The following is a 23297-nucleotide window of genomic DNA, read 5'->3' as shown; positions in this document are numbered from 1 at the left end:
ATTGTCGTAAACGTTGTGGGTTATATCAATATTGATTTGTTGCTTTCAAAGGAGGCCAACTTTTCTTCAAATAATGATATAATGTCCACCCATAACAAATACATTAATTATATAAGGAAAAATATATATTCAAAGTGAAACTTCAAAGTAGTATTCTGATTTATTACTTGCTCGTAAAATATCAGATAGTGTGTTGTGTGTGTGTATGAAGTTGCTAAAGAACTATACGTGAAGTGTCTTACGATCCATTAACCAAAAATAGCTTTTGATCATTACTAATCATACTGGTATCAAGAACTTTAGCACCATCCTGGGACAAAATGCAGCAATAACCATCACCACATTGTAACTGCTCCTTGGCTTCCTTGACGAGTTCATTCATGCTTTGCGGCACCCATAACACCACTCCCTGTCTTTTCTTCTCCTTTTCATGCCATGGATGATATGGGAAAACTGTGCATTTTTTCTTCCACATCTCCCCTGTTATTGCCAACATTATTTGCTTAAATTTGTCACAAAATAAGTTGATCCGTAACATCGCATTTATAAACTAGAAAGATCATATGCTTGATGATCAAATCTAATAGACTTTAGACAGAAGTCTCACAAACTATGTAAACAAAACATTCATGATACTCCCTATAAATTGTTTAATGTGGAAACGGAATAAGTGAGCTACTGGTTAAATATATAAGTTATATATTCAGGGGATGATTGCTAATTTATTTTCCTATTCCATGTTGGTATTCTTTTTCATTAATCTTCAAATACTACAGTCCAAAAGGTTCTTCCACAAGGAAAGGGAAAGGGAAAAAAAGGGAAGATTGAAGAGAAAAGATATATCAATAGAAAAATGGAAGATACCAAAAAAAATACTCTTCATCTTGCCCTTTTATTAGGAAGATGACCCAATATGTAACAAAAGATTAACAACATATATTTTTTTTTCACAACTTCCGTATCTAGTTTATAGTGAAGTTAAAGAATAGATTGAAGATGATTGCAATTCAAAGGCAACAAAATAAATGAAAATTTTTGGCCATTAAACAAAATGCATTACAGAGTAAATGAGAAGATCTCTTTGAAAATTTATGTATTTAAGAATTTAACAGAAGAGTAGTATTGTTTGAAGAGCAAATCTGTTCAGGGACCAGTGTTAGGATCAAAATTAGCTATGTACTGATTAGCGGATAATTTCCTAGCTCGAAGGCAAAATATTCTCTGGGATGGCGGTTAAGAACTTTAATTTTAGAGAATGAGTTTTCATGGCAAGTGAATGTTTCTTAGAACAAAAGCTCACAAAACAAGGCATGCAACAAACAAAGGTTAGCTTGTACCTCGAATTTGTTGAGGATGATCAAAGAAGTCAGCCATTTGAGAAGCTCTTGCAGCTTCAAGCAATGCAATCAAATTTCTATTTCCACCTATGCGGGCATCATCAACTGGAGTATTTCCCCATCTACAAACATGAATTGGCTTAACAAAACTCAACTTCCAGAAAATTTTGTGGCAAAGGCGATATAAAACCCAAACTGTTAAACACTGTTAGCACACAAACATGATTCTTCTTTTGAAATTTTCATATTAATTTTTGGAATATTGACACTAAAAATTGCCCTCGAAGGGCTATATCTGAAAAACTGAATTGCTCTGAGCTACAATAGTGATAAGCTACACATGGCTCATTCAACTTTTGGACAGATTATATGAACAAACAACTATTTATAATTATATCTAGAGTTCTAAAATCACAGTTCCAAGACTCAGAATCAAGTACTTTTAGAGGTATGTACCAAGTCCAGGAAAATGAGAAACATAAGAGGTTAAACCATGCATAAATGAACCCTCGAAGGAACAAGTTTTCTCAATGAAAAAAATGATCATAAAAATGCAAAGAAGAATATAGGAACACATGACCTATTTTGGTCTTTAAAACACCTGATCAATCTATAAATTATACCTGTCTATTGACAAAACGCTAGCTCCTGCTTCAATAAGTGTTTTGGCCACAAAATATAGCCCTTCTGAGGCAGCAACATGAAGTGGTGTTCGGTAGTCATAGCTTTTGGCATTTGGATCGATGCCACCAGCCAAAGCACGTTTTAGGAGATCCAAATCCCTTCTTGCAACAGTCATACAGAGAAAAGAAGAAGCATCGTCCATTGCAAGTAATGCTCCCGCTTGAACAAGTAAATAAGTAACTTGGTCATGCCCATGCTTGATGGCTTCAAGTAAAGGAGTGTTCCCAAACTTATCTGATTATTGTTAGGAGATTTCCTCAGAAGCAATATCTACTTTGAAAATATGTGAACAATTCTTGAGGTAAATTAAAGAGAAATATCATATAAGAAAGTTACCTGATATGTTCAGGTCTACCTTTTGTTCAATAAGAAAACCGGTTATATCTTCATATCCTCTGGATGCTGCAATGTGCTGTAAAAGAAAACACTTAAGATCACCCTAAAAGAAGGTCAAGATTTGTTATATTAAAAAGAAGATGATGCAAAAAGCATGACATCATTTAATGATACTTATACGTACTGGAAACTAAAGTAATAGCACTTGAAAGAAAATACTAAATCTTATATAGTATCTAATAATGCATCCCTCTTTAGGTAAAATTAGGATGATGATTGATGAAATACTAAACAGTTAATAATTCAGATATAAACATTAAAAAATAATCAGCTTAGTGATAATCCTATGAATTACATGCAGTGCTTTGTATAAGATAGGAAAAGAGTATAGAAGAGCAACTGTTTAAAAATATTAATGGTAGCTCACAAGAAACCATACCAAGGGTGATCTTCCATCATAATCAGTCTTATTGGGATCCGCTCCAGCTCCAATGAGACGTTTCAGTCGATGCAAATCTCCATTGTAGGCAGCACAATTCAATCTTGCAGCTAGCTCCGATTCAAGCTTTCCAATATAAAGGGTAACATCCGACTCCAATATTTCATTTTTCATATTGGCATCTTTTCCCTATATAAAAATAGATTTGTTTAGATAAACCTCAGTAACCCACTCATGTAACAGTTGTACACTAGAGAAAGGCAGTTGAATGTTTTTGCTGCCAATAGTGTTAATACAAAAAAAAAAAAAAAGACTCTCATTATGATGGACCAGTATGTAAAGATGATGATCCAAAAGATGCAGGAAAAGAAGATTATTGTTATTGATGTTAATTCACCTCAAGAAGGTTGTTCAAGATAATCCTTCCATCAGAAAAGTATATCTCAATGATCTCCATAAATGATCGTTTATCAATTCGTAAAACCTTACATAACTCACGAACTTGGATTGTGTAAGGCTGAGGAGTGTTGCAGAGGAAAGAAACTTCACCAAAAGAGCTATAAGTTTGGAGATCCATGAGAGGATCCCCAGTTTCATCATTTTTGCCTCTCCCTACTTCCACCTGTGCATATTTGTAAACTGTCAACTACCTAGGCCTACAAATTAAAAATTAAAGAAGACACTAGTAAATATAAAAGTTATCAACTTTTTCTAAATTTCAACTATATACACAAATTTAATATGTCGATCACAACATCTTAAATTAGGATACTATTTATAACAACTTTTACAACAGCTTGGTCTAAAACTTTTAACCTAATAAAAAATAACATATCTAGTAAACATATTGTGCTTTTCTTCCTCAAGTGGGGTGTTTTTTAGGAAATGTCAATCTTCTTATATAAAAAGTTAAAATTTGTGCTTCCGTGGAATTCCACTTTTTTCATGCACGAGGTGAAGGTCAATACGAGAAAGCAAGATTCAACAAAATGGTTACTTTTACCTAACCATAATGAATTTACTTTTAAAGGGTTTATCTTTCTTTTTTAGCTCTTTTTTTCATGTTACTTTGGGGAGGTTCGGTTAAAGTTATTTTAAGGATAAGAAATATATTTTCTTACGGATTTAATGCTATATAAAGAACTCTTGCTGCAGGCAGTAACAGTAGTATCCAAGAAAAGTGTTAATCTTTGAGTTCCCTAGCCTTAGATATTAGAATATCAGGCTTTCAACATATAACTGATCTATATCTATATCTATATCTATATATATTCTTATATGAAATTTGGCATTATGTTTCCGTAAAACAACAAGAGTTTCTTAATGTTGAGCCCAGGAGATGTTGAAGATGCCAATATAAAAAGTCATTAGTGGAAGTAATCAGCAATCATAACTGGAAAAAAGAACTGAATCAAGATCTCTAAAATTCAATCAGTAGATACTTTATAAGGATAGTAAACTAACTAGTAAAAAAGTTTATGTAAGATAGACATTCTTTTGAAAACATAACTAAAGACAACAACATAGAGCTGGTTGAAGAAAATCTTACCAGTTTTCCATGACAAACAATATAGAGTTGGTCGACTACATTTCCCTGTTCAATAATCACTTCCCCTGGAAGGAAAAACTCCTCATGGACTTTAATTGCCTAACAAACCACAAGGAACGATGCATTTCTTAGAAAAATTGCTACAGAGCCAAAAACTTGTGGTGTACTTGATTGGCCAGAATGGCTATTCTATCCCATTCATATTCGGCATAGTAGACTTCCTATTTCATTGGTCAAATAGGCAGAAATAGACTTCTTTATTTTCAATTTCACATTTTTTTCCCTTTTCCTCTTCTTTATTTGCACAAAAGGATGATGAAAGAATATTTACATTTAGGCCAAAAAATATGCTTAATGGCTATAAATATGCTCCAAACCGATACACCGCTCATGATTGACCATGTAGCTGAGCTAATGCTTTGAGCAATGCATTTTTTTTTTTGAAAATTAATCTAAAACAAAGATAGTTCCATGACAAGTTGCAGCATGTGAAAACAAAAGGGTCTTGGAAAAAATGGGGCCCTTATGCAAGTAGGAGAACTAGCCTAATCCATGATTGATCAACAATATTGACAAGTTCCATGACAATAACTTAACCTATTGATGTAAAAGAGTGAAATGAAAAACAATAGTGCCTATCCTAAAGGAAAAGCTACTTTAGATAAGCAATAAAATGGCTTACAATTTGCTTAATGAATCCTGTTGAGCAACCCTTGAATAGAAAAACTTCTTTGATGAATGGCTCATATAATTTCTGTGAAATCTATCCAAAAAGTTTTAAATGTATGGTATGAGCATAAACCAGCAATGCCAGATATCCAACCATAAACACAGAAAAAAAACAATGACATGATAGTTTTTTTATTTTTTTTAATAAGGGGGAGGGTGAACTGGGTTGTCTTAGACTCAAACCCTAGATCTTATGTCAACTGAAACTTCAAATGAACGGAAAACCTTTTCCACTAAACAATGGCTTAGTTGACAATGACATAATAGTTAATAGGTGAAAGATGAAGAAACAAGCATCTAGAATTGCAGTATTAATTCAATTCAAATATTGAAATAAAACAAAATTAATATCATAACAAAAATCAAAACAATGGGTTGTGAACCAAAATGCTAGAAAAAACAACATAAACCCAAATGAGGACTAAAGATTCAACCCATGGGCTAAAAGAAGTCCATGCAACATTGAGCTGAATCCCAATAAAATGACAACAAACTATGCTTTTGACTATAGCCATGGCTCTAAAAGCATCAAAGAAAGATTTTGCTACCTTATTCCACATAGATTTTAAAGTTAAACTGTTGAAACTAGCATCATAATTATGTAAAATAATTTAAGCCTTTCATATTAGCACAAGGCTTAATTTCTTGATCACTTTGATGGCTATTTATTAATGTGATTATTTAGAAAAATCCACACACACCACTATTACCTAATTACCAATCATAAGTATGATTCTTTTTTCTTTTTTTTTGTGCTTATAATTATGACCTTAGAATCATTTGTTTTTGCAACATTTTCCTCTATTCTTACAATTCAAATTACTTGCATATGTCCATTATAAAGTCTTGTTCATAGGAAGAGGAGCAAGTAACCACATCCATATACTTTGGGGATGTGAGCCTCTTGCTAGGTTCACAAGTCTCTTTAAATACAAGGCAATGGCATTGCAACTCAATTTGGATGACTAATATGCATTTTCCCCTCTAAATAGTTTTAGTTTTGGAAGTGCCATAATTTTTTACAAGCATATATTTTGGTTTTATCTTAGTTTAATTTAAACAGTCTAAACAAAAGCAGAAATCATTTAGTTTTATCTTCTTTCAAACTTCATTATTTTTTATCAACATTGAAGTAACCGTATATAAAGTATCTAACCTTTTAACATGTTGTTGGTCTTGTGCGGTATTGCTTAAAACTAAAATAGGGTTCAAATGAAACATAAATGAGATGAACTCTATGGATACCATAATGTTGAATTCTTGCTTCTTCTGTTCATCTTATTCCCAAGTCCATTGTTTCCTTTTACCTGCCGCATTTCTAAGCAATCATGTCAGATTCAAATGAAACTAGTCCTATCTTGGAAACTACCATGATTCAACACGTAGCTGCTTCAATCACTGGAACTGGAGATCCAACCAGCTTATCGATTCATCAGGAAGAATTATCTGAAATTGTCACAACTGATTCATACGTTCTTGAAGGGTAAAGGGAAATGAAGTCTCTTGTTGGGCACAGGTTCTCCAAAAGGAGATCCTAAATTTGAGGCATGAGAGTGACAAGATTCCACGGTGATGTCTTGGTTATGGAATTCGATGCTTTTAGAGATTAGTGATACACATATGTTCCTTGCCTTTGCCAAAGACATTTGGGATGCTATTTGGCAGACATATGTAAAGGTCCATGATGTTACCCAAATCTATGAAGTTAAAGAAGAAATTTCAGGAACCAAACAAGGGAATCGATCTATTACGAAATATTTGAGTCTCTTGCAAGGTTTGTGGCAGGAAAATGATCCTATCAGTGCATACAGATGAGTTATAGTGAGGATGTTGCAACCCTAAAATGATCCATAGAGAAAAACGTTCCTTGGAGTTTTCAAGTATCTCTTCTTCCACTTGTGTTGATAATACCTCAAAATTTTCTCCACTGATATGGGATAGATTCTAAAACCACAGATCATATAAGTTCTTTCAAATATTTTTCTTCTTATACCCCTTTGTCTAGCCACAAAAAGATTACCATGTTTGATGGATAAATAACTCTCTTACTCTAAAAAATGTTCTCCATGATCCTAACTTTTTGCAAATCTTTTTTTAAAAAAAAAACTCACTAAAAGATTCTAAGTGCTAAGTAACTGTTTTTTTTTTCCTTTGCATTGTCTATTTCACGAACAAGATATAAGGAGAATGATTGAAAAAGCTAGTGAGAGATGGTCTTTATTACTTGGATGGCCAAGGTGAAAGCGCTGGAATTGAAACTTCCCCATCTACATCATTCCTTTCCAAAATTTTCATGTTCAATACCTAGAAAGTCTGGCTTTATCATTGTTGGTTAGGTCACCCTTCATTCCCTATATCTAATATATATAGTCCACCAAAACTGAAACACTTACACACAAATCGACCGTCAACATTGCACATAACCCAGTGCAACAAAATAAAGCCAAGCATGATGAAGTAGATAGACATCTTATTAAGGAGAAACTCAACAACAGACTTACATGTACCTTCTCAATAAGGATCAACAAGCAGTTATACTTACTAAGGGACTGTCAAATAATGTATTCCAAGACATAGTCAACAAGCTCGAAATGGAGGATATCCATTCACCAACTTGAAGGGGAGTGTCGGATAAAGTGATAATGTGGGTGAGTGTTTGAGTTTTGGTGGACCATATATATCAAATATAGTGTATATATCATATAAGATTTCTAATTTTGTAGGATACTAGTTGCTGTTAAGCTTTCCTAGTTTGATAGGATCAAAATGGTGTATAAATAGACAAATTATTAGATAGGCTCTTCTTACCACAACATATATCATCCCTTCCAATGAAATTAAGCCACATAAACATATTTTTTTACATGTAAGCTCTTCATTCCAAACCGCTGCTGGCAATAACCCATATCTAACCACTATTAGATTCATTCCAAACCACTTTCCATGTAAGAAAACTGTTAAAAGGTGGCAACACAACAATAACATGCAAATGTCCATGGTGTAATTCGGTTGTAGAGCTTTTGTAATAGTTGACTTTTGCTAGTTTGGTTGTAATCCTTTTTTGTTTGATTAGCTAAGGTTTAATCATGTACTTAGCTGATTTAGTAGTCATTTAGGCTGTCTTTAAGCTGATTTAACAGCTTGGATACTTACACAAGCAAGCTTTATTTTTTACAAATGTAATTAAACTACTTATGTATATGGATTTTTTTCTTATTCAAGTAATGAAGTTAATATTTTCTTCATCATCCAACATCTGAATTTTGCTTCTGTCTTTCATATTTCAAACACAAAATTTTATTTTCGATATTTAGTTATTGATTTAAAACTCAACAAATGGTATCAAGAGCCTCTCATCTTTGAGGGCCTTTGCTGTGTGTTGGTTTGTGTTGATTCTTTGAGTGATTCATGCTTGAAAGAAAAGAAACAAAAGCTGTCTTTGTTGGGTTGTTTAGTTGCTGCAAAAGGATGAGTTTTTCACCACCACCACCACTAGTCTTTGCTGGTGAAAACTACAACATTTGAGATGTGAAAATGAAGACATATCTGCAGACTCATGATCTGTGGAGTGTTGTTCTAACTGACACAGAGCCACCACCTCTGAGAGCTAATCCAACTATAGCTTAAATCAAGCAGCACAATAAGGACTGTGCCAAAAAAGTATAAGACTATGTCATACCTTCAAAATGGAGTTTCAGATGTGATCTTCACAAGAATAGTGGCTTGTGACACTCCAAAGTAGGCCTGAGACAGACTCAAAGAAGAGCTTCAAGGGTCAAACAAGACCAGACAGCAGCAGCTGATCAACTTGAGAAAGGACTTCGAGAATCTGAGGATGAAGGAGTCTGAGACCATCAAGCAGTATGCTGACAGGATTATGGCCACAGTCAACAATATAAGACTACTTAGAGATGAGTTTAGTGACAAGAGGATAGTTGAAAAGGTCATTACTACTCTACCAGAGAAGTATGAGTCAAAAATCTCTTCTTTGGAAGACTCGAGGGACCTATTAGCTATACTCTTGATAGAGCTGATAAATACTCTCTATGGACAAGAGCAGAGAAGAGCAAATAGAATGGAGGAGCATTCTGAAGGAGCTTTTTAGGCCAGGAGCAGAGAAAGCTCAAGCTCGAGCTCAAGTTACAAAGGCAAGAAGCCTTGGACAGAAAAGAAAGAAAAAGGGAAGAAGGATGCTGTTAAAAAGAAGTTTCCATCATGCACTCATTGCAAAAAGACCACTCACTTAGAAAAATATTACTGGTACAGGCCTAACATTTAGTGTAGATGCTACAAGCAACTAGGCCACATTGAAAAGGTATGTAAGAACAAGGCAAAGATACAACCACAACAGCAGAATCAATCTCAAGCTGTTTAAAATGTGCAATCTCAAGAGGAGCATGCCTTTACTGCTTCTTGCTTTACAAGTTCAAGCAAAGTCAGTAAAAATTGGCTGATTAACAGTAGCTGCACTCATCACATAGCTTTAGATAAAGGCATGTTTAAGGAGCTAGACACCAGCCTTATGTCCAAAGTCAGAATTGGGAATGATGAGTTCATCGAGGCCAAAGGAAAAGGCAAAGCTGTGATTTGCACTCAGTTTGGTAACAAAACCATTTCAGAAGTTCTTTTTGTACTTGCCATTGACCAGAATTTGCTCAGTGTTGGTCAATTGTTGGAGAAGGGGTACTCTCTTATCTTTGAAGATAAGGCATGTGTAATCAAAGATCCCTCTGATAAAGGGCTAGTGAAAGTAGCCATGCATGATAGGTCCTTCATTTTAGATGTGAATCGGCTAGAAGAAAAGGCACATACAGCTCTGGCTGATAAATCATGTTTGTGGCACAAGAGGCTGAGGCATGTGAACTATAAGTCACTAAGTTTGCTGCACAAGATGAGCCTAGTTGAAGACATGTCCAAGATTGAGCCTAGGAAAGATGTTTGTGAAGTCTGTCAGTTTGGCAAGTAGACCAGACTGCCTTTTCCTGTCAACAAGGTTTGAGAGCTCAAGAGAGGCTTCAATTGGTTCATACTGACATTTGTGGACCCATGAAGACTTCTTCTTTGAATGGCAGTAGGTATTTTGCATTGTTCATTGATGATTGCAGCAGATTTTGTTGGGTGAGCTTTTTGAAACAAAAGTCAGATGCGGTTGACTTCTTCTGCAAGTTCAAGGCACTAGCTGAGAATCAAGCCAGTTGCAAGTTTAAGATTTTGAGGTCAGATAATAGGAGTGTGTATGTGTCTCAAAAGTTTCAGAAGATTTATGATGAAGCTAGACTTCAACGCCAATTAACCACCATCTACACACCACAGCAGAATGGTGTTTGTGAAAGAAAGAACATGAGTGTTCTCGATATGGCCAGGTGCCTGTTGTTTGAAGGCAAAATGCCTAACATTTTTTGGGCTCAGGCAGTAAATACCTCTGTGTATTTGCTAAACAGGCTGCCAACTAATGTAGTTAAAGGAAAAACACCATTTGAAGCTTGGTTTGGACACAAGCAAACTGTCTCACACTTGAAAGTGTTTGGCTGTATATAATATACACTGGTGCCAGCTAAGAAGAGAACTAAGCTAAAGAAGAAGTCTATACCTAGAGTCTTTGTTGGCTACATCAGTGTGAAGAAAGGGTATAGGATCTTTGATCCATCTACTAAGAGGATTGTTGTGAGCAGTGATGTGAAATTCAATGAAGGGAGCTGTTGGAAATGAGATGGAACAGATGCAAGTTTGTCTGAGCAAGACTAGCATGATCTTGATTGGCAACATGTTGAAATTGAAGCTGAAACTGAGAATGATATGATGATGCACCTGTCAGAGATACTAGAACCTTAATGGACATCTATGAGAGGTGTGGTATGACCATTGTTGAGCCTTTCTGCTTTAATAAGGCTGCAAGAGAGGGTTGTTGGAAAGAAGCAATGGAGGCTGAATTCAGAATGATCCATAAAAATGACACATGGGAGTTGGTTGATAGACTAGCAAACAGAAAGGTAATTAGTGTAAAATGAGTGTTCAGGACCAAACACAATGCAGAAGGGTCACTGAACAAGCACAAAGCTAGGTTGGTTGTGAAGGGGTACAGTCAATAGCATGGCATCGATTTCTTTAAAACCTTTGCACCAGTTGCAAGGTTGGACACCATAAGGTTATTGTTTTCCTTGGCTACTCAAAAGCATGGAAAGTACATCAATTGGATGTTAAATTAACTTTTCTAAATGGATTTCTCAAGGAAGAGATCTTTGTTGAGCAACCTGATGGAATTAAGGTCCCTGGTGAAGAGCATAAGGTCTATAAGCTCAAGAAGGCTTTGTATGGCCTAAAACAGGCTCCAAGGGCCTGGTATGACAGGATTGATGCATAATTGTCAAGGCTGGGGTTCGAGAAAAGCATTACTGAGCCTACACTCTATGTGAAGAAGGCTGAAAAGGAAACCTTGCTAATTGTGTCTCTGTATGTGGATGACTTGTTGGTTACTGGTTGTAGAGGTAAGTTGATTGAAGAATTCAAGAAGCAGATGCAAGATGTTTTTGAGATGACTGATTTAGGCTTGATGACCTACTTCCTTGGTATGGAAGTGAATCAAAGTGAGCATAGTATTTTTATAAGCCAACAAGATTTTGCATTGAAAGTTTTAAGCAAGTTTTGCATGACAAATTGCAAGCCTGCTAGCACTCTTATGGCACTAGGAGAAAAACTCTCAAGCAACAGTGATCAAGATCGTGTGGATAAGAAGAGCTATAGAAGTCTGGTTGGTTGCCTACTTTACTTGACAACAACAAGGCCAGACATCATGTATGCTGCAATGTAGCTCATTTTAAAGCTGCTAAAAGAGTCTTAAGGTATGTCAAAGGGACCTTAAGCTATGGAGTGAAGTTTGAAAGAGCTAAGGAGCTGAAGCTGGTTGACTATTCAGACAGTGACTGGGCTGGCTCAGCTGATGATATGAAGAGCACATCGGGCTACTTCTTCACTCTAGGTTTAGGAGTTTTTTGTTAGAGCTCTAAGAAACAACAGACAGTAGCTCAATCCACTACAGAGGTAGAGTATATTGCAGCTGCTACTGCTGTTAATCAAGCCATTTGGCTTAGGAAGCTTTTGTGTGACTTGAATGCTGATTAAGAGGATGCAACAGAAATCGAAGTAGATAATCAATCAGCTGTTGCTATTGCCAAGAATCCTATTTTTCATGGCAAGACCAAGTATTTCAAGATTAAGTATCACTTTGTAAGGGAGGTAGAATTGTCAAAGGAAGTCAACTTAATTCATTGTTGCTCGGAGGTTCAGCTTGCAGACATTCTGACCAAGCCACTAGCTGCTACAAGATTCGAGTATTTGAAGAAGAAAATTGGAGTTTGCTGCTTGTAGCCAAGGAGGAATGTTAAAATGTGGCAACACAACAGCAGCATGCAAATATCCATGGTGTAATTCGATTGTAGAGCTTTTGTAATAGTTGACTTTTGCTAGTTTGGTTGTAATCCTTTTTTGTTTGATCAGCGAAGGTTTAATCTGATTTAGTAGTCATTTAGGTTGTCTTTAAGTTGATTTAATAGCTTGGATACTTGCACAAGCAAGCTTTGTTTTTTACTAATGTAATTGAACTACTTATGTATATGGCTTTTTTGCTTATTCAAGTAATGAAGTCAATATTTTCTTCATCATCCAACATCCGAATTTTGCTTCTGTTTTTCATCTTTCAAACGCAAAATTTTGTTTTTGATCTTTAGTTATTGATTTAAAACTCAACAAAAATTTTCCATTTTTTGAGCTCTAAACAAAATATTCACCGCGGGAAATAATCCATGCTACCCATATTGAAAATAAGAGAAAACAATAATAGAATAAAAGTATGTTGCGATTGAAAACTCTATCCCTAGTAGCAATGAGTTCAAATTAAAATTAATAATAACCTTATTTTTAATTCAATAATCTATAGAATAATTTCTCGTATAAATAGGAGATTGTAGAAGTTGTATTTTCACAATTGAATTAATTCAAGTGAGATAAATTCTCTACATAGTTTATATATGTGTCTGCATGATGTAGTTTGTTAAGCCATAATAGTTTCTAAAGAAAGGTTTTTCTAGGTAAAAGGTTATGGATAAGCTTTATAGCAAAGATGCTAATACATCAAAAAACACTTTTAAACATTGGATTATAGAATTTTAGTTTCTATGAAGTGGGGAATGTTATGAAAGATGAAAGAATTACCTTGGTGCGAATAGAAGCTGGAATATCTTGAAGAGCACTTGCCTCAGTATAACTACAATCATACTGTAATCTTAGGTGGCCTTTAATCTCCTTACTTATTTGCTTGTCAAGATTATTTCTATTCATGTATTTGATAAGGTCCGCCATTTTATCCCTAAACCTTTCTGTCTTTGATCCTTTTACTATCAAGGCTGCCATGTTACCGAGCAAATAAGCACCCAGAATCATGTCAAAAGAAACATAAATCATCACAAATATCATTTCTCTGACATTGACTGCATGTATGTCTCCATAACCTGCAGGTGAGAGAACATGATCAACAAGGAGAATAGAGAATCCCAAGTCATATGGAGCCACTTCCACTTGCTATTTTAGAAACAAGATATACCAACTAATTGAACTTTTTGAAAGTACATAAAAATCCAATTTCATACAAAGAAGAATCACATACATGGAATCCCCTCTTCAAAAGATAAACAGAGTTTGATTAGATCTCACCAAAGGGTGACTTGTAAACACAAGCATTATGTAGAGGCAATATTAAAGTCTATTCAATGGTTATAAGATCTTCAACATCCTAGGATGAAGAATCCACTAGATGGAATATGTCTCAACCAACTAATATTTGCAGAAATGCATGGTTGTGTGATGATAGTAAAAAGAGTTGAGAAAAATAATGATTAATGGCTTTATTGATATAACAGGTAAGAGAAGAAAATGTTAAAGTGAATCATCAACATAAAAAAAAAGAAACCAAAATATAATAAAAAGCAATTGAAGTTTCTAAATTCACCAAAAATCTCCTAATGGAAATCAAACAAAGTTGAAAAACTTACCAACAGTTACCATGGTTACAACAGAGAAATAGAGAGATAATATATACCGCTTCCACAGATCAATCTCCCTGAAATTTGAATAACGATATTCACCCATTTGTAAACTTCCTATCCATGTGTAACCTTCCTTGGAAGGAGGAACTGTTGTAGCAAGATAGTAAAAGATGCAACCAGCAGCATGTGTGCAATAGTATTCAACCACAATAAGCTTAACAATCCTGATGAAAAGGTAATTGATTCGAATGTCTTTCTCCAACTTCTCGAAAAATTCTGTCACTCGTAGAGCCCGACTTAGCCTAATCCATAGCATGTATCTAATAGGCTCTTTTCGTCCACAAACCTTGTCACAGTAAAATGACTTTAGACCACTAATCATCATACTCATTCCTAAATATATGCTAAGGTTAAGTAGTTATAGTTGGGTCCTATGAGTGTGTTATACTACGATGTATCCAAAATATATATGTTCAAACTTTTTTAAAATTTTCATATATATGAATAGTTGAATCTCTATACCTTTTTTCGTCATTTATGTGGATTAAAGGAGAAAATTGCTATCTATAATGGATATTGTAATTTGCCACCATACTTTTATTTACATACCATTTTACTTTGATACTATTGGCAAATTTTCCACACTAGTTTTATTTATTTATTTAATTTTGCAACTAAACTTCTAATTTTTATTCAACTTTGCCACTCAAATTTTAGTTTTGATTACTTTTTGATTCAATGTTTATTTAACAAATTAGCAGTTGGATTTAGTAATATAATTCTTCATCATTATCATTTTTATCAATACTAGTCAAACATTTCTTTCTCCTAGATATTTGACATTAATGAAATGCAATGGTGGAAATAAACAAACATAACTTGTATAAGAAATTTGTTAATCAATTACTAGTTTCCTTTTGAAAAAGAAAAAAAAAAGGAAAAAGAAATGGGTACCTTATAAATAGCATCCCAAGGCAAACATCCAAGGAAATCAACAATAAAACGAGATTTCAAGTACCTGGAATGAGGAATGAAAGGAATGGGTAATAATTAAGAGTAAGAAGCAAAGAAGAAGGAATAGAGGGAAATGGAGATACCTGAGGGCGATGAGCCTGCGATCGTAAACCAAATGATGGGAGTGAGTGTGGCGATAGGCAAGGAAAAAGTGTACGACAATATCGAAGAGAAAGGCAAGTTGGCCAGCAATGTCTAAGAGGAAAAGGTTCTCTGGGAGTCCTCTGAAAAACCCGAACTCCAGGGGTGTGAAGAAGGAGGAGTATATTGCCCATATCAGTATGAAATGCGTCCATGCCACGTACCACCTGTGTCAGTCAGTTACTCTATGCGTCATCATCCTTCTCTCAATCACTACATTGTTTTCCTATTTTGTGTCTACATCATTTCAATCACTAGAAATGAATTATTCTCAATACCTAAATTGTAGGTAATACAAAATTAAAATTATCTGAGAAATAAAATAGGTTTAAATGGAAATTTTATTAATCAAATTTGATAGTGTTCATGCATATTTACTATTCTACTTTGACCTTACATGTAAACTTTGAATATTGTATTTATACTTTAATTTGTATTGAGTTGTTGTACACAATGATTAAAGAATAACACTTTCATTTTAGTTACTCAACTTTTAAAATATTTTTATTTTAATCATTCAATCATTAAATCTTTAACGAAAGGTAATTATATATGGGGGTATAAATGAATAGAATGTTCGATAAACTGTTCGTGAATCATTCGTTTATTAAGCTAAATAAATAAGTATGAACAAAATTTTTATTTTTGTTTAATAAACAAATGAACACAAACAGAGGTGTGTTCTGTTCGTTTACGTTCACAAACAAGCTTATTTAAAAACTCGTTTATTGGCTAGTTTATAAGCTTGTGTATTGACTTGTTTATGATTTGTTTATTTATTAATGAATTTTTCTTATAAAAAATTCATTAGTATATATTAATAAAATTATCTTAAAACTCGTTTATTGTTCCATTAGTATATATTAATAAAATTATCTTGATTTGTATTCTTTTATTTATAATATAATTATTAATATTTATATTTGACTATTTTATATCTAAACAATATGTGTGTGTATGTATGTATGTATGTATGTATGTATGTATTTATTGTTTGTTTGTTTATTATTTATTAACATTGTTCGTGAACATGTTGGATTAAGTTAAATGAACATGTTCATTTAATGTTTGTGAACATGTTCGATTAAATTAAATGAACATGTTCGTGAACATTAAACAAACGAACATAAGCACACATAATTTTAAATAAACGAACATGAACAAAAATTTGAACTTCTTAACGAACACAAACTGGACACGAACAAGCTTAAAAATAAACAAACGAACACGAACAGAGGTTTGTTCGTTCAAGCTCGGTTCATTTACAGCCCTAACTATATACGCCACAACATGTTTGCACTTTCATTTTGGTCACCCAACTTCTAGGTCGCTTTCATTTTGATCACCAAAAAAATACGCTTTCTTGTTAAATATTGATTAAGGTAAAAAAAATAAACTAAGGATTAAAGTAAAAAAGTGGTAGAAACTAATAATGCATTAAACAATTGTCAAATTGTACTTGTTTATCACATTGTCAAAATTTTAATTTTTTTAATATTGAAAATTTAATTTTCAAAACATCAAAATAAATTAAATAAATTGTTGAGAAGTTTTATCCTTTGATAATGACAACTGATTTGTTCTTGTAACACTAAAATGAATTAAATTAATCTCCTTCTAAATTTTAAAATTTTATTTTATGTTTCCTTATTATTCTTAATTAAATCAACTCGATAACTCATATTCAATAATTGTCTATAAAATTAATTTTTATTATATAATCTCGGATGTTCCATACTAAGTTAAAAGAAAAGAAAAGTCTTGCAATTAATTAAATTAATTGCTTGTTCTTCGCTTGGGTAAAGAAGTGATGAAAAATTCTGAATTTTTGTTTGCTATGAAAGATAAATTAATTAATTAAATTAATTGTAAGATTTTTTCTTTGATTTTAGCTTAGTATGAAAGACTCAAAATCATATAATCAAAAGAAATTTGAGTTTTATAGACGAATATTCAAGATTATTTAATTGAGTTGGTTTTAATTTGAAAACATAAAATAAAATTTTAAAATTTTGAAGGAGACTAAATTAATTAAGTTCAATATTCTAGTAACAAATCGGTTGCCACTGCCAAGTGAATTTTTTTCAATAACTTATTTAGGGCTAGTTTGACAATGTTTTTGAAAAGTGTGGTGGGAAAGTGCTTTTGAGAAGTGCTTTTGAGAAGTGCTTTTAAAAAGTTTAGTTTAAAATTTGAGTGTTTAGCATTCTTTGTCAAAAAGTGATTTTGAGAAATAAAATGTCCATTTTAGACATGTTATTATCAAATAACAAATATGCATTTAAATAATATTTAAATTAGTTAATATTATTATATTTTAGTAAGAATATAAAAAATTATTATAACTTGTTGTTAATATTTTAATATATGAAATATAAATTTTAAATATTTTAAGCAATAAATATTAATTATTTATATAAAATTTAATTAGAATATATAAACTATATTTTAAATATTTAAATATAACCATTAAATATTTGTAATTAGTATTTTAAAAAATATTTTTTATTTTTAATTAATGATTTTAATACATTTGTAATTAAGCACCAAGGAAAAAAAAGGAAAGTACTATGTTATTGGAGGGGTGAAAAAGCAATTAAGCACCAAAAGTGCTTTTGGGAGAGGAAAAACTAAAATTTTTAGCTTCTCCTTTTCAGAAGTGCTTTTGAAAATCACTTCTAAAAGTTAAAAATTTTAGCAAAAACAGCTTGTTTAGCACAAATTTTTTTTCCAAACGTGCTTTTGGAGTCAGAAGTGCTTTTTTTTAAGCAATGAAGAATAGGCCTTTAATTGATTTTGATATTTAGAAATTTAAAATTTCTTAAAAAAAAAAAGAAATTTAGAACTTTCATCAATTGGGTAAACAAGTACAAATTGATAATTTTTAAAGCATTATTTTAGTTTCTACAACTTTTTTCTTTAATCCTTAATGTTTTTCTTACTCTAACCAATACTTTTTTGTGTGACCAAAATGAATGTGTGAACATGGTGTGACGTGTATAGTTAACTGCGGTTAGAAATTTAAAGGTTGAGTGACTAAAAAGAAAGTGTCCTAAAAGTTGACTAACAAAATTGTAACAATTTTATTTTGCGTGACCAAAATGAATGCCTCTAAAAGTTGGGTGCCAACTAAGTAGTTTGCCCTAAAGTATTTGTAAAAGTAGCACCCATTTAGAGTTAAAAGCCTACAAACCACACCCTGGTTCCTAATCTAACAACAAATGGTAAACTTCACTATTAGTCATTAAACTATGGAAAACTTTCGTTTTAGTTATTTAGCTAAAAAACAGTTACAATTTGGTCACTGAAATATTCAAAAGTTTTCATTTAAGTTACTGAATTATTCAAAAGTTTTTATTTAAGTCACTAGGTTGTTAAGTTTTTTTTTTTTTTTTTAAATTCCACCATTGAGCTTCAAGTGACAATTTGATGATTAGTATGATGGACCAGGTATATATTAATGCTTAGAAGAACATACCTTATATCTAAGTTGATCTAACAATCCATGTTTGATATTAGAGAAAAAAGTTTGAATTTTGGTTTGTAAATTCGTGATGTCTAAAACCATTTCATGAAAAAAAATTGAATTGTAGAAGAGAATGGGGAAGAGAGCTTTTGATTGGTGCAGGTAGTGCGAAGAGAAAAAGCCATATAGCATCGATTTTAATAGCCTAGTGACTTAAATGAAAATTTTTGAATAATTTAGTGATCAAATTGTAACGTTTTTTAGTTAAGTGATCAAAACGAAAATTTATCTATAATATAATGACTAATAGTATAATTTACCCGACAACAAAAATAATATTGCACATAAAAAATAAGAAATATTAAAGTTTTATAATATTTTAGGTGTACAAAATGTTTATACAAACTTTATGTTACCTTTCCTTTTTGTGCAGTGTTACTAGAAACATAGAACATAAGAGTTCATTAAAAAGTAAATACCTAAAATAACCTTCTCAACGTAAGAAATTTTTGTGTCAACAAATTTATACATGTCACTCGCTAATCAAGCAATCAAAATAATTTATTTTTAATTATTACCAATATTTCTAAAATAAAATTATATATAAAAGAAGTCTTAAATACTAAATTTTGGATAGGCAAAGAACCCTAAAATGAAAAATTGCTATTTAGATCCTTTAAAAATTTAAAATTTAAAATTAGTAAAGGTAAAGTTGCACTTTACCTCCCTAAAATTAGAAAAATTTGATTTAATCCTTTAAAATTATAAAGATATAAACTATTAAAATTAAAATTTCTTTTTGCCTCTTAAATATTTTTTTCGGCTTCACCTTTAGCCGATAAACAACTTTAAATTATGATCATAAACTCAAATAAGTTTCCTCAAGAAATTTATTTTTAATTTTTAAATATTACATATTTAAAAATATTTAAAAGAATTAAAGTCTTTGTGTCAAAAATTGTATATTCTAATAAAAATAGTAATTATATAATGTTTCAAAAGGAAAACAAAATATTATATATGTTTAAAAAAGTAAATAATGTTAATATATAATTGGTATCAAATATTGTAATGGTTTTGGGTTTTTTTCTTATCAGCAAAAGTTAAAAAATAAATTTTAACTAAAATATTAATTTAATAAGAAATATAAGTGTGAACTTGATTAATTGAAAAGATATATAGAAAACACTAAATTAATGCCGATTGAGTCTTAGGTCGATTGGCATTAGCATTGTTGTCAGTATAGAAGGACGTGGGCTTGAGTGTGTTGAAGTACATTATCCTCCTATTTAAGGGTTGTGAAGGGGCTATGAGTTGTTTTATACATTATATTTGAAAGAACAGATGTGATAACAACTTATAATGAGATTAATGTAAAAAAAAAAACTAAACTAATAATAATTAATAAAATTTTTAAGGCATAATGATTTATTTTACCCTTCAACTTTAAAAAAATAATTTCAGTCATCTATTTAATTTTTCGTCCTTTTAGCTGAAAAAGTTAACACTGTTGACTTATTAATTTTTAAGATTAAATAATTCTTTAAAATTTTAAAAACTTCAAAAGATTTATTAAAATTATTAAAAAGATATTTTAACATTTTAACTTATGAAAAATTAAATAGTTGCTAACACCACATACTCATAGACTGCCAGTGCCATGTACATATCACGCTAGAAAAGTTAACATAAGTTAGCTTTTCTATCCCCGATTTTGATAAAAATGTAAGTTTAAAAATTAAAAAATAAAAATTAAGTGAAAAGTATAAATAAATTTTTATTATAAAATTAAAGCATCAAATAAATCATTATAATAAATTTTAATTACGAAAAATTTGTTATATCAAATGGTAAATATTTTAGTGATGAAAATAAAAGTTAAAAAAGGGATTAAGTACCAACTGATATATATGATGTTTACAGAAAGTTTTTGTTTAAAAATGATTAGGAATCAAAGTTGAAAATTGGGGGACACAAAAAGATTGGCTTTGCTTTTATTTCGCAATAGATGCTAAAACCTCCAAAGTCATATAAAAGAAGAGTTGGGATGCTCCGCACGCACTACTGTTGTTCTTCAGAGGTGTCCACCCATTAAACATTACTTCAATTATTTTTAAATTGTTACTAATTAATTAAACAAATAATACATTATTTAATATTTGAAGGAAAAAAAAAAAACCCAAATCTCCTACGATTTTATTAATAATCATAATTTTTTTCAAGAAACAAGTTATTAGTTAAATAATTTTCATTTTTCTTCACCCTCAAAATGAGTGTACATAAAACTAATATGTCTAAGCTAAATTCGAATCTAACAAATTGCTTCGTTTGAGGGTTGATTTGGGGAGCAGATTGAATATATGCAAATTAATTCAATTGTTGTAGATTCCAATAATTGTTGTAGAACTTGAGATAGTGCTTTTTTAACTCTCTCAAAACAGAATCTATTCCAAACATACATGTCATAGTTCCTTACTTCGATAGGGTATAAATATTTAAATTTGATATTTTTAGATACTTTTTAGACCTATTGTCGATACTAAGTAGCAGAAGAAATTTCTATCCATTTTAATGATATTATGCATGGATCGATATATCGTGATATTAAATGAATACAATTATTTATCATAATGTTGTCATCAATCCTAAGTTGGTGTTGAGTTAATTTGTAACACCATCTCAATCAACAACATTATTAATATATACAATTAATGAAGGTAATAAGGTGTGCATAATAAAATTAAAATGTAAGAAAAAATTAAAATAAAGCTTTAGTTAAGTGGTAAAATTAAGGTTTTATGTATTTATATAAGTCCAAATTCCACTATAAGCATTTTTTTATATTTTTAAATAAAAAACTAAAGCATCATCAAATAATATAATATGAATAGATATTTTATAATTTTCCTAAATGAGTTGATGTCCAATTGACTCATGAGATCATAATAATATAGATGTGAATATTAAAATTAATATACAATAGTAGAACGTAAGGGTGAAGTAGGTTGGAATTTAAGATTAGACGAAATAACTGAAATTCTACCGTCCTTCTACCCATTTACTTTTATACCACCTTAATTAAAAAAAAAAAGACCCTAAACGTGTGAGCAAATTATTTTAAAGCTGTATTAAATAGCAAAATAAGGAAGGAAATGGACTAACATGTTAAGTTTGAGTTGCATGATTATTATACAAGTTAGAGAGAGAGTTGTGACCTTAGGAGTGTAGTAATGGAAAGTAAAAGAAATATATAGGTTACCAGTTATGAGGATGAATTATGAATCCATTGGCATGGGATCTGCTTCTGCTCCCACCTTCACTCAACTCCGACTCCGTTTTCAGCATTGAAAACACCCTCTTCCACAACGGTCTTCGTCTCCGCTCCACCCTCTCCTCTTCTAACCTAATCATTTGGAGAACACAAGTGGAACGAAATCAAGAATTGCATATGTTTCCTGAGACTCACTGCAATTTAAAGCCATGTCAGAAGAGAGAGCGGCACATCTTAATTATTCCCTTATAGTAATTTTATTTGAAAAAGTGAAGTTCTGTGGTGACACAAAGAATCTCTCTACAGGTTTTAGACAAAAGGCAAACCCTTATCCTATGTCTCATTCATTTGATTTGGATTTACCACTACTAGGAATTATATCTTAAGACTCACCAACCATGGTAATGGGAAAAGAATATTATTACAACCCTAATTGAAATTTCCTACATAATAAAATTATATATTACCTTATCACTTTTCATTAATGGCTATCATCATCCTCTGGTGTTGAAATTATTTTTAATGTTAAAAAGTTCCCTTTACATTGTACATACTTGTTACCATGTCTCTCATATATCATCATTGCTCAATACTCGTTTAGTTGCATGTTAGTGTTTTGAGTGCTTGGAAGTTTGTGTAATATTAAAATTAATTAAATTAAACTTTTTAAACTTTATTTTAAATTTTCAAATTGTTCTTAATAAAATAAAATCGGTAATTTATATTTAATAATTGTCTATAAAATTTAAAATTCTTTTGATTATATAATCTCGATCTTCCATATTAAGTTAAAAGCAAAGAAAAATATTGCAATTAATTAGATTATTTGCTTGTTCTTTGCTCGGGTAAAGAAGTGATAAAAAAGTTCTAGGTTTTGTTTGGCACGAAAGATACATTTAATTAATTGTAGCTTGTAAGGATATATATATATATATATATATATATATATATATATATATATATATTTGCTTTTAGCTTAGAATGAAAGACCATATAATCAAAAGAAATTTGAGTTTTATAGACAATTATTAAGGATGATTTAATTGAGTTTATTTTAATTTAAAACATAAAATAAAAATTTAAAATTTAGGAGACTAAATTAATTAATTTCAATATTATAGTAACAAATCGGTCAACACTATCAAGGAAAAAGTTTCAATAACTTATTTTGTTGGAACATTTTCAAAATATTTATAGTGTTCCAATAGTTGTAAATGAAAAATTATATAAATAACCAAAAATTTTGTCACTTGGTTATTAACCAAAAGTTGTCACTATTTATAGTGATGAGTT

General features: G+C 31.4%; 1 protein-coding gene across 5 annotated transcripts; it reads right to left on the bottom strand.

Annotated features, from left to right (window-relative positions):
• Nucleotides 1–79: 79 nt before the first annotated feature.
• On the bottom strand, nt 80–22253 carry LOC105794101 (potassium channel SKOR). 5 transcript variants are annotated; one of them, XM_012623094.2, is made up of 13 exons: nt 21993–22253; nt 15210–15434; nt 15067–15130; nt 14119–14458; nt 13283–13578; nt 5028–5108; nt 4346–4444; nt 3194–3418; nt 2797–2985; nt 2358–2433; nt 1961–2255; nt 1338–1459; nt 80–480 (listed from the first exon to the last, which is right to left on the bottom strand). In XM_012623094.2, exons 1-13 carry the CDS (start codon nt 22142–22144, stop codon nt 239–241), a joined length of 2406 nt encoding a protein of 801 aa, XP_012478548.1. In that variant the 5' UTR covers nt 22145–22253; the 3' UTR covers nt 80–238. The 5 variants fall into 5 exon arrangements, with proteins under 5 accessions (XP_012478548.1, XP_052484228.1, XP_052484229.1 ...); XM_052628268.1 differs by having other exon boundaries at nt 5028–5099; XM_052628269.1 differs by lacking the exon at nt 5028–5108 and having other exon boundaries at nt 21993–22251.
• Between the last annotated feature and the right edge of the window lie 1044 nt (nt 22254–23297).

The sequence above is a fragment of the Gossypium raimondii genome, chromosome 3 (assembly GCF_025698545.1).
Source record: "Gossypium raimondii isolate GPD5lz chromosome 3, ASM2569854v1, whole genome shotgun sequence".
Classification (NCBI taxonomy): domain Eukaryota; kingdom Viridiplantae; phylum Streptophyta; class Magnoliopsida; order Malvales; family Malvaceae; genus Gossypium; species Gossypium raimondii.
Note: the sequence above shows the minus strand (reverse complement) of the source record. Positions and strands in the feature narration are given on the sequence as shown.